Raw genomic sequence first — 14,870 nt, 5'->3', positions numbered from 1 at the left:
TATTTAGTAACCCAGATAAGTAGGTTATATTTGTGGTAAGATGCCATTTTCATTTGTCTTTTTTTTTTTTGAGACGGAGTCTCGCTCTGTCGCCCAGGCTGGAGTGCAGTGGCGCAATCTCGGCTCACTGCAAGCTCCGCCTCCCGGGTTCACGCCATTCTCCTGCCTCAGCCTCCCGAGTAGCTGGGACTACAGGCACCCGCCACCACGCCCGGCTAATTTTTTGTATTTTTAGTAGAGATGGGGTTTCACCGTGTTAGCCAGGATGGTCTCGATCTCCTGACCTCGTGATCCACCCGCCTCGGCCTCCCAAAGTGCTGGGATTACAAGCGTGAGCCACCACACCCAGCCTAATTTTTGTATTTTTAATAGAGATGGAGTTTTGCCATGTTGGTCAGGCTGGTTTCCAACTTCTGACCTCAGATGATCTGCCTGCCTCAGCCTCCCAAAGTGCTGGGATTACAGGCATGAACCACAGCGCCCGGCCACTACCACATTTTCTTTTTTTTTTTTTTTTGAGACGGAGTCTCGCTCTTTCACCCAGGCTGGAGTGCAGTGGTGCGATCTCGGCTCACTGCAAGCTCCGCCTCCCGGGTTCTCCTGCCTCAGCCTCTCCGAGTAGCTGGGACTACAGGCGCCCGCCACCACGCCCGGCTAATTTTTTGTATTTTTAGTAGAGACGGGGTTTCACTGTGGTCTCGATCTCCTGACCTCATGATCCGCCCGCCTCAGCCTCCCAAAGTGCTGGGATTACAAGCATGAGCCATCGCGCCCGGCCATTACCACATTTTCTTTATCCACTCGTTGACTGATGGACATTTGGGCTGGTTCCATATTTTTACAATTGTGAATTGTGCTGCTATAAACGTGTGTGCAAGTGTCTTTTTCATGTAATGACTTCTTTTCGTCTGGGTGGAAACCCAAAAGTGGAACTGCTGCATCACAATGGTAGATCTACTTTTAGTTCTTTAAGGAATCTCCATAATGTTTTCCATAGTGGTTGTGCGAGTTAACATTCCCACCAGCAGTATAGAAGTGTTCCCTTTTCACCATATCCATGCCAATATCTATTTTTTTTAAAATTATGGCCATTCTTACAGGGGTAAAGTGGTATCCCATTGTGGTTTTGATTTGCATTTCCCTGATAATTAGTGATGTTGAGCATTTTTTCATGTTTGTTGACCATTCGTATATCTTCTCTTGAGAATTGTCTATTCATGTCCTTAGCCTAATTTTCAATGAGACTATTTTTCTTTTCTTGCTGATTTGTTTGAGTTCCTTGCAGATTCTGGATATTAGTCCTTTGTTGGATGCACAGTTTGTGAAAATTTTTGTCCACTCTGTGGGTTGTCTGTTTACTCTGCTGATTATTTCTTTTACTGTGCAGAAACTTTTTAGTTTAATTAAGTCCCATATATTTACCTTTTTTTGTTGTTGCATTTGCTTTTGGGTTCTTGATCACGAAGTCTTTGCCTAAGCCAATGTCTAGAAGAGTTTTTCTAATGTTATCTTTTAAAATTTTGATGGTTTCAGGTCTTAGATTGAAGCCTTTGATCCATCTTCAGTTGATTTTTAGATAAGGTAAGACATGAGGATTCAGTTTCACTCTTCTACATGTGGCTTGCCAATTATCCCTGGACTGTTTATACGGTATTCTTTCCCCAGTTTATGTTTTTGTTTGCTTTAAGATCAGTTGGCTCTTAGCTTTATTTCTGGGTTCTCTATTCTGTTCCATTGATCTATTTGCCTGTTTTTATACCAGTACCATGCTGTTTTGGTGACTATAGCCTTATAGTAGAGTTTGAAGTCAGGTAAAGAACAAAAAAGTCCAGGTACAGCCTCATGCCTTTAATCCCAGCACTTTGGAAGGCCGAGGCAGGAGGATCACCGTAGGTCGGGAGTTCAAGACCAGCCTGACCAACATGGAGAAACTGCATCTCTACTAAAAATCCAAAAAATTAGCCGGGCCTAGTGGCACATGCCTATAATCTCAGCTACTCAGGAGGCTGAGGCAGAATTGCTTGAACCTGGGAGGCAGAGATTGCGGTGAGCCGAGATTGAGCCATTGCACTCCAGCCTGGGCAACAAGAGTAATTCTGTCTAAAAAAAAAAAAAGAAAAAAAATTATTCTTTTTGCTTAGTCTTGCTTTGGCTATATGGGCTCTTTTTTGGTTCTATATGAATTTTAGGATTTTTTCTAGTTCTGTGAAGATGATGATGGTATTTTGATGAGAATTGCTTTGAATTTGTAGATTGCTTTTGGCAGTATAGTAATTTTCACAATACTGATTCTACCCATTCATGAGCATGGGATGTGTTTCCATTTGTTCGTGTCATCTGTGATTTCTTTCAGCAGTGTTTAGTAGTTTTCCTTGTAGAGGTCTTTCACCTCCTTGGTTAGGTATATTCCTAAGTATGTTATTATTTTTTTGCAAGCTGTTGTAAAAGTGATTGAGTTCTTGGTTTGATTCTCAGCTTGATTGCTGTTGGTGTATAACAGTGTTACTGATTTGTGTACATTGATTTTGTATCCTGAAACTTTACTGAATTCATGTATCAGATGTAGTAACTTTTTGGACGAGCCTTTAGGGTTTTCTAGGTATACGATCACATCATCAGCAAACAGCAACAATTTGACTTCTTCCTTACCGATTTGGATTCCCTTTATTCCTCTTGTCTGATTGCTCTGGCTAGGACTTCTAATACTATGTTGAATAGAAATGGTGAAAGTGGTCATCCTTGTCTTATTCCAGTTCTTAGGGGGAATGCTTTAAACTTTTCCCTGTTCAGTATAATGTTGGCTATGGGTTTATCATAGATGGTTGTTTTTTTCTGAGAGAGTTTATCATAGATTTGTTTTGTTTTGTTTTTTGAGATGGAGTCTCACTCTGCTGCCCAGACTGGAGCACAGTGGCAAGATGTGGGCTCACTGCAACCTCTGCCTCCTGGGTTCAAGCAATTCTCCTGCCTCAGCCTCCCAAGTAGCTGAGATTACAGGCATCCACTACCACATCTGGCAAATTTTTATATTTTTAGTACAGTGGGGGACTTCAGTACTCACCGAGGTTGAAGCAGCAGTGAGCCCTGATCATCCCACTGCACTCCAGCCTGAATAGGAGTAAGATCCTGTCTCAAAAAAAATTTTTTAAAGAAAGAAAAAGAAAACTGAAACATTAGTTCAACCTAATTGCCTGATACTGTGTATATAACTCACATAATCTTTCCCTAGTAGAATCCTAAATTACAAGACTAGAGATAGTATTAAAGAGTAGTGTTTGATAACATTCTGTGTATCCTTAAGAGAAATATTACAAATCCAAGGAAAAAAAGAGAGGGTTTGGAAAAATCAAGCAGTTTTTTTTTTTTTTTTTTTTTTAAGACAGAGTCTCACTCCATTACCCAGGCTAGAGTACAGTGGCATGATCTCGGCTCACTGCAACCTCCACCTCCCGGGTTCAAGCAATTCTTGTGCCTCAGCCTTCCAAGTAGCTGGAATTACAGGCATGCACCACCATGCCCAGCTAATTTTTGTATTTTTAGTAGAAACGGGGTTCTACCATGTTGGCCAGGCTGGTCTCAAACTCCCGAGCTCAAGTGATCTGCCTGCCTTGGCCTCCCAAAGTGTTGGGATTACAGGCGTGAGCCACTAATCAAGTAATTTTTAAAGAAGAATTTGGACTATTCAAAGAGAATTAGAAAGTGACATAATAAATATGAGAAATGATTTCACATCTGGAGTTATTCACTAATGACCATATAGGGTATTGCCAGATTGTTTTGAAGAATCAGACTCCGGTATGGGCATTTTTTTTTTAATTTTTAATTTTTCAATCATCTTCCAACTGTGATAATTAAGGTATGGACATCTTAAACTCTAGATAGAATACCTTCTTATTATTATTCAGTGTGTAATTTACACCATCTTTAAATTATGCTGTACTTAATTATATCCCTAAATATAAAATATTCTACCATCACAAGGAAAGTACCATTTCATTATATAGTTTATGCTTGTCATTATCTTATTGTCTCTAATGCTACAAATATTTAAATATGTTGAAGTGGTTTGTATAGTAGTTACATAGGTGAAAAGAAAGAGCTATATTATTTCCAATTCTACCAAATGTAAATAATAAAGTAGATTAAGTCTGGAGGAAAGATTAGTACATTTTTGTTGCTTTCCAAACATTAACATCAAGGAGAGTGTTCAAGATGCCTGACTAGATGCAGCTAGTATGCACCTCCTCTATGGAGAGGGACAAATATAGCAAGTAGATATTCACACTTCAAAGAGATTGTCTAAGAAAGAACACTGGGATTCAACAGAAAAGTGACAGGAAGCACTGAAAGCAGGGAAAGAGGCAGCTTGCTCAGCCAGGATTGGATGAGAAGTGGGAGAAGCTTCCCAATACAGGGAAAGGGTTAGAGAGAAACCCTTAGAGCTTCATATTTCTGCCATCGTCTTTTATAATGTAGCTGCAGAACCACTCAACCCATGCAGGCCTCAAGCCTAACAGGAAGGTGCTTAGAGATCGCAGAGAGACACAGTTTCAAAGAGGGAACTCATACAAAGTCCCAGAGGCATCCAAGGCCAGAGTAGCTTCAGCTTAGTGACATTTTCAGAGCCTAGCCTCTGGGGATTCGTATCTTGCCCCGGGGCCAGGCTGATGCTGACATTGCTGCCACTGGGCTGAGAAGTGAGAGGGGAGGCCGGGCACTCCCATGCAACCCTAGGACAAATCTCACCACTGCAGCTGCAGGCTGCTGTGGGACCAAGGCCCTGGCAAACTGCACTCCCTACAGCTGCCTGCCTGCACTACTCCAGCTGAGACAGGTCTCACCCTCCCTGAGGGCAGGCCCACAGCACAGCCGCCACTGCCCACACCTGAGCATTCTGCCTGTGGCCTGTGGACCATTCTGCCTCTACCTATCACAAAAAGCACATAAATGCACTACCAGAGGGCCAGAGGACAAGTTGGCCAGCCCAGTACCATTCGTCCAGTACTCAAGCATGCTATCCAGGGACCTGAAAATCACCCATCCCAATCTATGACCACTGACACCTGAATGGCCACTCCTGCTGGGGTCTAAGGTTGGGCTGACCCATCCTGCTGATACTATCACACCTGGCAGTGCTACCAGTGCAACTCAACCTGTCACAGCCCTCGCCAATACCAGCATAGACTGCTTGGGCCCCAGTGGGTTGCTCCACCACAGCTACTGCCATCAGTCACTTCCCAGCAGCTACCCAGGAGCCCAAAACCTACCCAAACACCTGGATTATCACTAGCACTACCAGCATTTGAGCTTGGGCCACCTGGAGGCCCAAGAATTTGACCCACTTAACACTGGTGCCAGTACAAACAGCAATGGGGCTGGCCTTGCTAGAAACCTAGACATCCAAATACAAGAAGCTCAAAGAACACCCGGGAAATTCATCACAAAAAGATCACGACCTAGGCACATAGTCATTAGGTTGTCTAAAGTCGAGAAGAGGGAAAGAATCTTAAGAGCTGTGAGGCAAAAGCATCAGGTAACCTATAAAGGAAAACCTATCAGATTAACAACAGTTTCTCAGCAGAGACCCTATAAGCTAGACAGGATTGGGGTCTTATCTTTAGCCTCCTTAAACAAAACAATTATCAGCCAAGAATTTTGTATCCAGTGAAACTAAGCTTCACAAACAAAGATACAGTCTATTTCAGACAAACAAATGCTGAGAGAATATGCCACTGCCAAGCCAGCAGAAACTCTACAAGCTAGAAGGGACTGGTGGCTCTGCTGGTCCCAGAAGCCTCCAAACTAACCCTGGGGAATGATTTAACTGTTTACACCCCGCACAATGTGGCAGGACTACTGTACTCTAGAGTAAGGCTTTGGCTAACAGAGAGCTGACTCCTTAAATATCAGGCTCTGCTGTTAGAGGGTTCCCACATCCAATTAAAGACTTGTTCTAACCTAAATCCAGCTACCTTCCTCCCTGAGGAAACTGGGGAACCTGAACATAACTGTGAACAAGTCATAGTACAAACCTATGCAGCCAGGGGGGAACTCAGGGAAACTCCCCTAGACAATCCAGACTGGACCCTCTTCACAGATGGGAGCTCTTTTATAGAACAAGGGATCCGCAAGGCAGGATGCACAGCAGTCATTGACTACTTGCTCCAAGGAAGGAGGCAGCCATAATCCCCCTGGGAACGTAAGTCCATTGGCTTAAATATCAGGCCCTGTTGTTAGAGGGTTCCCACATCCAATTAAAGACTTGGTCTAGCCTCAATCCAGCCACTATTTGATTCTATTGAATTTGATTCTATTGAAAGTGCGTCTCTTCCTCCAGGCACGAGCGCTCAATTAGCTGAGCTAATAGCTCTTACAAGAGCAATTGAATTAAGCAAAGTTAAGGTAGCTAATATTTACACTGACTCCAAGTGTGCTTTCCTAGTTTTCCATGCTCATGCGACCATTTGGAAGGAAAGGCATTTTCTTTTCTTTTTTTTGAGATGGACTTTTGCTCTTGTTGCCCAGGCTGGAGTGCAATGGCGCGATCTCAGCTCACTGCAACCTCTGCCTCCCAGGTTCAAGCAATTCTCCTGCTTCAGCCTCCCAAGTAGCTGGGATTACAGGTACCCGCCACCATGTCTAGCTAATTTTTGTATTTTTAGTAGAGACGGAATTTCACCATGTTGGCCAGGCTGGTCTCGAACTCCTGACCTCGTGGTCTGCCCGTCTCGGTCTCCCAAAGTGCTGGGATTATAGGCGTGAACCACCATGCTCGGCCTGGAAAGGCATTTTCTTACCACCAATGGATCTCCTATAAAATATCACCAGGAAATTAATACATTACTATCCTCAGCTTTCCTTCCATGAGAAATCGCAGTAATGCATTGTAGGGGACATCAAAAGGGAACAGATGAGGTAGCTGAAGGAAATAGATCAGCTGATCAGGCAGCTAAGTCAGCGGCAAGAAAGCCTCAAGACATCAACACTTCAAACCCCTCTAGTTTGGGAAGGCTCCATCAGAGGAATTAAACCTCAGTACTCCCCTACAGAAGCAGAATGGGCCACTTCTTGAGGGTATACATTTCGGCCCTCAGGATGGTGACAGTCGGAGGATGGCAAGCTCCACTTGCCATCCTCTAGCCAATGGAAAGTCCTTGAAGTCCTTCACCAAGCTTTTCACCTGGGAAAGGATAAGACATATCAATGAGCCCAGAGATTGTTTTCAGGAGATAACTTGCTAAAACAGTTAAGGAGGTTGTTAATGCTTGTGAAGTCTGTCTTAAAAATAATCCTTAACAGGCGACTCCTTCCTCCTCAACCCCAAAGAATAGGAGGTTATCCAGGAGAAGACTGACAAACAGACTTCACCCACATGCCGAAGACAAAGGGCATCCAATACCTGCTGGTATGGGCAGACACCTTCACTAACTAGGTAGAGGCATTCCCATGCCGTACAGAAAAAGCCTCTGAAGTAATAAAAGTGTTAGTTAATGAAATAACTCCCCGCTTTGGTCTACCTAGGTATCTTCAAAGTGACAATGGACCCTCATTTAAGGCAGCTGTCACACAAGGGGTCTCAAAAGCACTAGGCATAGAATACCATCTCCACTGTGCTTGGAGACCCCCATCCTCAGGAAAGGTAGAGAAAACTAATGATATGATCAAGAGACATATCAGAAAATTATCCCAAGAAACTCACCTTCCTTGGGTCACTCTTCTTATGGTCTTACTATGAATAAAAAATGCCCCTTCAAAACTTGGTCTTAGTCCTTTTAAGATGCTGTATGGATGACCTTTCTTTATCAATGATTTTCTATTAAATCAAGAAACCTCGGCCGGGCGCGGTGGCTCACGCCTGTAATCCCAGCACTTTGGGAGGCCGAGGCGGGCGGATCACAAGGTCAGGAGATTGAGACCATCCTGGCTAACACAGTGAAACCCCGTCTCTACTAAAAATACAAAAAATTAGTCGGGTGAGATGGCGGGCACCTGTAGTCCCAGCTACTTGGGAGGCTGAGGCAGGAGAATGGCGTGAACCCCGGGGGGCGGAGCCTGCAGTGAGCCGAGATCGCGCCACTGCACTCCAGCCTGGGCGACAGCGAGACTCTGCCTCAAAAAAAAAAAAAAAAAAAAAAAAGAAACCTCTGAGCTAGTCAAGCATGTAACTTCTCTGGCTCACTTGCAACACGAATTAGCACATGTAGCAAAGGCCCAACCCCAGGAAATTGGACCACCTCTATTTAACCCAGGAGATTTGGTACTGGTGAAGGCTCTCCCTTCTCTCTCTTCCTAAGCCCAAGCTGGGAAGGGCCTTACACCGTTCTTTCAACTCCCTCAGCAATAAAAGTTACAGGAATCGACTTTTGGATACATCACACTCGAATCAAAGCCTGGAAAGCTGAGGGAGTAACCCCTGACAGCCCAGAGAAATGACCTGAATATCAATGCGAAGAAGTAGGAGGCCGTAAGCTGAAAATCACAAAAGATAAGTAACGGAGTAAGAACTACTCACCTTAGTCTCGCCTCTACCTCACCAAATACTTTTTGCCGTTTCTACCTCTCCTTTTAAGCCAAGTGTTACTATATACTATAGCACCCTCAGGGTGTAATATCGAACAGAATCTCAATTGCTGTAGCATTTTGCTTAATTACTATCCTCACAGCAGGAATAACAGTTATTAACTGACAGTAAACATGAGCGTTTTACTATCACTAGGTCTGTTAGGATTTTTTATGGGACTTAGTAATACGTCACACCCTTTAGCTCCTACAGTATCCGCCATGGCCCATTTCTACAACAAGACTAATTGTTGGGTCTGTCCTAAATGGTTTGCTCAGTTCAACAGCACTGAGGAACCTTACAATGACCCAGAACTCAGTCTTAGGATTCCCTTTGTTGGCTTTACCTTTAACCCTTAAAGACATATCAGGCATAAATGGAACATGGTATGGGAGCACTTTCTTTCTTTTTTTTTTCCTTGAGACAGAGTCTTGCTCTGTCACCCAGGTTGGAGTGCAGTGGCGCGATCCTGGCTCATTGCAACCTCCACCTTCCCTGTTCAAGCAGTTCTCCTGCCTCAGCCTCCTGAGTAGCTGGGATTACAGGCATGCGCTACCACACCCAGCTAGTTTTTTTTTGTTTTTGTATTTTTTATTAGAGATGGGGTTTCACCATGATAGGCCCGGCTGGTCTCAAACTCCTGACCTCAGGTGATCTGCTCACCTTGGCCTCCCAAAGTGCTGGGATTACAGGCATGAGCCACCACGCCCAGCCTTGAATATTGTGGTGGCAGGCATGGTGGCGGGCACCTGTACCCCCAGCTACTGGGGAGGCTGAGGCAGGAGAATCGCTTGAACCCAGGAAGCGGAGGTTGTAGTGACCTGAAATCGCACCACTGCACTCAAGCCTGGGCAGCAGTGCGAGACTCCGTCTCAAAAAAAAAAAAAAAAACAAAAAAAAAAACCCCCAAAACCAAAAAACAATATTTATTCATTCAACAAACATTTATTTGCACATTGTGTACCAGGCTGTCATAGGCATTAGGGATATAGCTTTAAACAAAACAGACAAGATGGAATATCCTGGAACACACATTCTAGTAACAATAAACAAACATAAACAAATTTGTAAATAGCATGTTAGATTGTAAAATGTACTCTGGAGAAAAAGCTGTATGGAGAAAAAGAAAAGTGTATGTGGGGTTAATTTTATTTATTTATTTATTTTTTTTGAGACGGAGTCTCGCTCTGTCGCCCAGGCTGGAGTGCAGTGGCGCAATCTCGGCTCACTGCAAGCTCCGCCTCCCGGGTTCACGCCATTCTCCTGCCTCAGCCTCCCGAGTAGCTGGGACTACAGGCACCCGCCACCACGCCCGGCTAATTTTTTGTATTTTTAGTAGAGATGGGGTTTCACCGTGTTAGCCAGGATGGTCTCGATCTCCTGACCTCGTGATCCACCCACCTCGGCCTCCCAAAGTGCTGGGATTACAGGCGTGAGCCACCGCGCCCGGCCTTGGGGGGTTAATTTTAATTATGGCAGCCATGGAAGGCCTCACTGATAGGGTGACGCCAAAGCGCCTGAAGGAGGTGAAGGGGAGCCATACAAATAATTGGAGGAAGAGGTCCCTCAACCAAGGCAAGTGAAAAGGCCCTGGGGCAGGAGTATGTCAGCAGTGTTCAGGGCACAGCAAACTGTCTAGTATGGCTTCAGAGGAATAAAAAGATGGCGTAGGAAAATGGGGTAAAAGAGGATCTTGCAAGCCATTATAAAAGCTTTGGCTTTTCGGCCGGGTGCGGTGAATCCCAGCACTTTGGGAGGCCGAGGCGGGCGGATCCACGAGGTCAGGAGGTTGAGACCATCCTGGCTAACACGGTGAAACCCCGTCTGTACTAAAAACACGAAAAATTAGCCGGGAGTGATAGCGGACACCTGTAGCCCCAGCTACTGGGGAGGCGGAGGCAGGAGAATAGGGTGAACCCGGGAGGCGGAGCTTGCAGTAAGCCGAGATCGCGCCACTGCACTCCAGCCTGGGCGACAGAGCGAGACTCCGTCTCAAAAAAAAAAAAAGCTTTGGCTTTTCATCAGATGTTAAGTTATTGGAGATTATGTGTAAAATGTCATAAGAGAGACTGACAGGCTTGCCCAGAAGAGTGTCTGGGGAATAAACTTGCATGGCAGAATGTTAGTTTTGGCCAGGCGCAGTGGCTCACGCCAGTAATCCCAGCACTTCGGGAGGCCAAGGCGGGAAGAGTTCGAACTCCTTGAGCTCAGGAGTTCGAGACCAGCCTGAGCAACACAATGAGACCACCTCCCCCCACCGCCATCTCTACAAAAAATAAAAGAACAAAATTAGCCGGGCGTGGTGGCGCGCGCCTCTGGTCACTTGGGAGGCTGAGACAGGAAAATCGCTGGAGCCCGGGAGGTGGGGGTTGCAGTGAGCCGAGATCGCGCCACTGCACTCCAGCCTGGGCGACAGAACGAGACCCTGTCTCAAAACAGAAAACAAAACAAAATGTTAGTTCTTAGAATCGGAAACCCCTAGTAGAGGCCCAAAGTTTTGCGAAAAGGAGACTGACGAGGAAATCCGGAGGAGTCCGCCCAAATAGGTGGAGAAGATCCGGCCGCGGGCGCCCCCGGTGGATAAAAGGGCCGCTCTGCTCTTGAGACGGACACAAACGGGGCACAAAACACTATACTGACACCGTTCTGAGGGACAGGCTTCTGCCAAAATCGCCAAGGGCGGACCAGGATTTTCAAAACGGCCGCGCCGGGGGCGGGACCAACCCGAACTGTAAGTCAATTGGGCAGCCAGGCGCCCGCCCGCCGGCCGGAAGGAACTGTCCGGAAGCGGGGGCGGCGCCGGCGAGATGACGCAAGAGGGGTCGCGCCGAGGGTGACGCGTGGCGTAGACAACGCCGACGGTCTGCGCCTGTCACCCCCACTGGGGTTTGTAGCGGAGGAGGAGCGGGCGCCATGGCGGTTCTACTGGAGACCACTTTGGGCGACGTCGTCATCGACTTGTACACCGAGGAGCGGCCGCGTGGTGAGGCTTGAGCCCCACTCACCTGTCGCCGGGGTCCCCGAGCTTGTCTCCCTACTTTCCCTTCTCTGCGCATTCCAGGGCAGAGATTGGCTAGAGCTCGAGCTTCTGGGCTGCTGGTGCCCGCGACTGGGCTATTTTATTAACCGGCCTTGGCTAGAAAAGTTTTTGTGACGGGAATTCGTTTGAGCCTTGGCAGCCCTTCTCCCGTATTTTGTGTTGGCCAGTCCGGTGGAGGGTGCTTGCGGTCATTAATTGCCTTCGTGTGTGTGGGGCGTGTGTGCGTGTGTGATTCGAGCTGCACATACAATAACCCATAGCTTTTGTGCCTTTATTGTGTTTACTCGTGAGAGGAACACAGGAACGATTGCTTGGTATGTAATCGGTTAAATCTTGATGAAGGCAGTTAGGGTGTGCTTGGCGCAGCGAGTGTGGGCATACTCCTTAGGTGGAGGAGGAAGAGGTCTGGAGTGTGGACTGAGCCTTCGAGGCACTGGGCTAAGTCCTGGGCTTGGCTTCTTGCCCCTGAGGGTCTGATTTTCCATTGGGGGACGTAAACACAGGAACCCATTTTAGTTTTCTATGTGTTATGGTAGAAGAATGTGTAAGTTGCCATGGAAACCAGAGGAGGACGGCTTCTTTGGTGAGGATGGGAAGAAGCAAAGCTAGCAAAGACTATATAGAACACTTGAACTAGTTCTTTCAAAGATGAATGGGAATGAGGGTTTTCGTAGCTTGGACTTTGTTTGGAATTTTCTGGAAACGGCAAGTAGTTTGGTGTGGCTGGAAGGATTGGTGTGAGTCGTGGAATGGTAGACTCGAGTCTGGTGAGATACGCCTAGGTCAGTCGTGAATAGTCTTGTGTGCCCTACTGATGATCAGAGTCCTTGAAGACTTTAAAAGCAGGATTGAGGCATGGCATACTTGTTTTGAGAACGTAATAGGCAGCGGTGTGGAGAATGTATCAGAGTCAGGAAGAAACTGAGACCAGGAGAGATTACTTATAAACAGGGTCCTACCCACATGGAATGCAGAGCCTATCAAAGAAGGTGAAATAAGTTGCAATACTGTACAATAACTACCTCCTGCCGTGCTCCACTTTCCCCCGCACGCAGCTATTCCTCCGTCTTCTCCACCTGGCGAAAACACTACAAACTCTCCCATACCATTTTTACCATTCTTTTGCTGTTTCTTTTAACCAATATTCCTCTCCACTATTGTCCTTCTGGCAAACTTACTACTTATTATCTAAATCTCAGATCAAGCATTATCTCTTCTTTGATGCTCTCCCTCCTTTCTAAGCAGAGTTACCTGAGGTTTCCTCTGCTCTGTCTTAGGTATTTTATAAACCACATGACACATTTTATTTTAACATTTACCTATTATCCTGGTGTTGTTTACAAGTCGTGTCCTCGCTCAAGAATGTAAACTCCAAAAAAAAAAAAAAAAAAAAAAAAAAAAAAAAAGAATGTAAACTCCAATGAGAGCAGGAACTATACCATAATTATCATCTCTATATCCTGAGTACCTAGTACAATGTCTGCTACTTTTAGGGCACACACTAGAGGTTCAGTATAATAACTAATGGATATAAATGTGTTGTATTAGTTAGGACCCTTTGTGCAAGTGATAGAAACCCAACTCAAACTGGCATAAACAAAGAAAATAATTGGTTGCCTCATAATCCTGGGATAAGCTTGGTTTTAAGGGTAGCTGGATCCATTGTTTCAAAGAATATTATAGGGAATTTTGTTTTTTATCTCTTGATTTTGCTTTTCTTTGAGTTCCTTTGACACTCTGTCCATGCAGAGTAGCACCTGGCAAAATAAATGGGCCTCTTTCCCCAGAGTTGTGAGGAAATAAAGGGGGGGTAGAACTACCCCACCCAATTAACAAGCAGTGGTTCTGCAAAGATAAGCCCATAACACCAAAACATAAGTCCACCCCCTGTACATATTTGTAAGCATATGACTGGAGATGTGCTTACTTGTTTACCTGCTATATTTATACCCACTTATCAATCTATGATCAACATATCCAGACTTACCTTCCATTCTTTCTTCCTTTTTTAACTTTTTATTATAGAAAATTTAAAACACAGATGTAGAGAGAATCATGTAAATGAACTCTCATGTCCACATGACCAGCTTTGTTTGACAGCTGTGAACACATAGCCAATCTTGCTTCATTTATAATACCCCCACCTCCAGTGCATCTATTTAATCTGTAATTACTTCAGTATGTATTTCTAAAATATAAGATCTCTTTAAAAAAACAAGAAAAAATGGAACTGTGAGCTTAAGTACACATAAGTGACAGGTTAAAAAAAAGAAAAAAAACTTGACAGGGAAAAGGGAAAAATACTAAAGAAAAGAGAACAAGTTGTAAAAAAGAATAAAAAACAGAACCACAAATCTTATCACACTTTGAAAAAACTAGCAATAATTTTTTAGTATCATTTAAACTTTCTTATTATCTCATAAACTTTTAAAAAATATGGTGATTTAAATTAGGACCCAAAGTCCATATATTGGTTAAAATGTCTCATATATGTTTTAATATATTGGTTCTCCCCCTTTTTCTCTTGAAAAAAATTTGAGAAAGAACCTGGGTGCTTTGTCTGGTAGAATTTCTCTTGTTTTGGATTTGATTGATTATTTACTGGGTGCGTTAACATATTGTTGTGTCCCCTGTTTCCTATAAATTGTTCTTTAGCTTCAGAGCCTTGATTAGGTTCCAGTTTAATGTTTTTGGCAAGAATATTTCATATAAGATAGTGTGTACTTTCAGCTGCATCACATTCAGGAGGCACTTGATGTCTGGTTGGCTGTTTCTGTGATGTTAAAATTGGTCAGTGGGTTAAGGCCTTATTGCGCTTATAAATTGTTCCCATCGGATTTTGATGAAAGACCTAAAGATTTTGGCAGCCGTTGATGATCATTGCCTAAATTCATTATTTTTGTTTACTAGTAAAAGGACCACTCCTATCTGTTAAACATGAAGCCCAGAAATATATTCAAGAAAAACAACTGCAAGACTGATATTCAGCACTCTTCAACAGCTCAGCCCCATCTCTCTCGTCTTTTCATCCTCTATTACTATGTAATACCAGACTATTACAGAACTTTGGTGTTTTGGACCTCCCCTAAAACATTTAAATTTCCACTTCCAGGCCTTTTCGTAGTCTTCCAGACCTAAAATGCTCACCCTTCACTCTAACCTTCCCTGAGGTTTTCTGATTTCCCTAGCCAGAAACAATCTTTTGAACTCTTGTGGAATTTTTAAAACCACTTTTTTACCATTTTAAATAAGTGGCACACGTGTTATTAA

At 44.5% G+C, this 14,870-nt stretch overlaps 1 protein-coding gene across 1 annotated transcript in view; it reads left to right on the top strand.

Annotated features, from left to right (window-relative positions):
• The first annotated feature begins 11,387 nt into the window (after positions 1-11,387).
• The window catches only part of PPIL4 (peptidylprolyl isomerase like 4), a 40,710-nt gene continuing 37,227 nt past the window's right edge, over positions 11,388-14,870 (top strand). The window contains exon 1 of the mRNA XM_030809822.1: positions 11,388-11,543. Coding sequence (XP_030665682.1) covers positions 11,474-11,543 — 70 coding nt within the window. The 5' untranslated portion in view covers positions 11,388-11,473. The remainder of the gene's footprint in view (positions 11,544-14,870) is intronic.

Source organism: Nomascus leucogenys, chromosome 3 (genome assembly GCF_006542625.1).
Source record: "Nomascus leucogenys isolate Asia chromosome 3, Asia_NLE_v1, whole genome shotgun sequence".
Classification (NCBI taxonomy): Eukaryota; Metazoa; Chordata; class Mammalia; order Primates; family Hylobatidae; genus Nomascus; species Nomascus leucogenys.
Note: the sequence above shows the minus strand (reverse complement) of the source record. Positions and strands in the feature narration are given on the sequence as shown.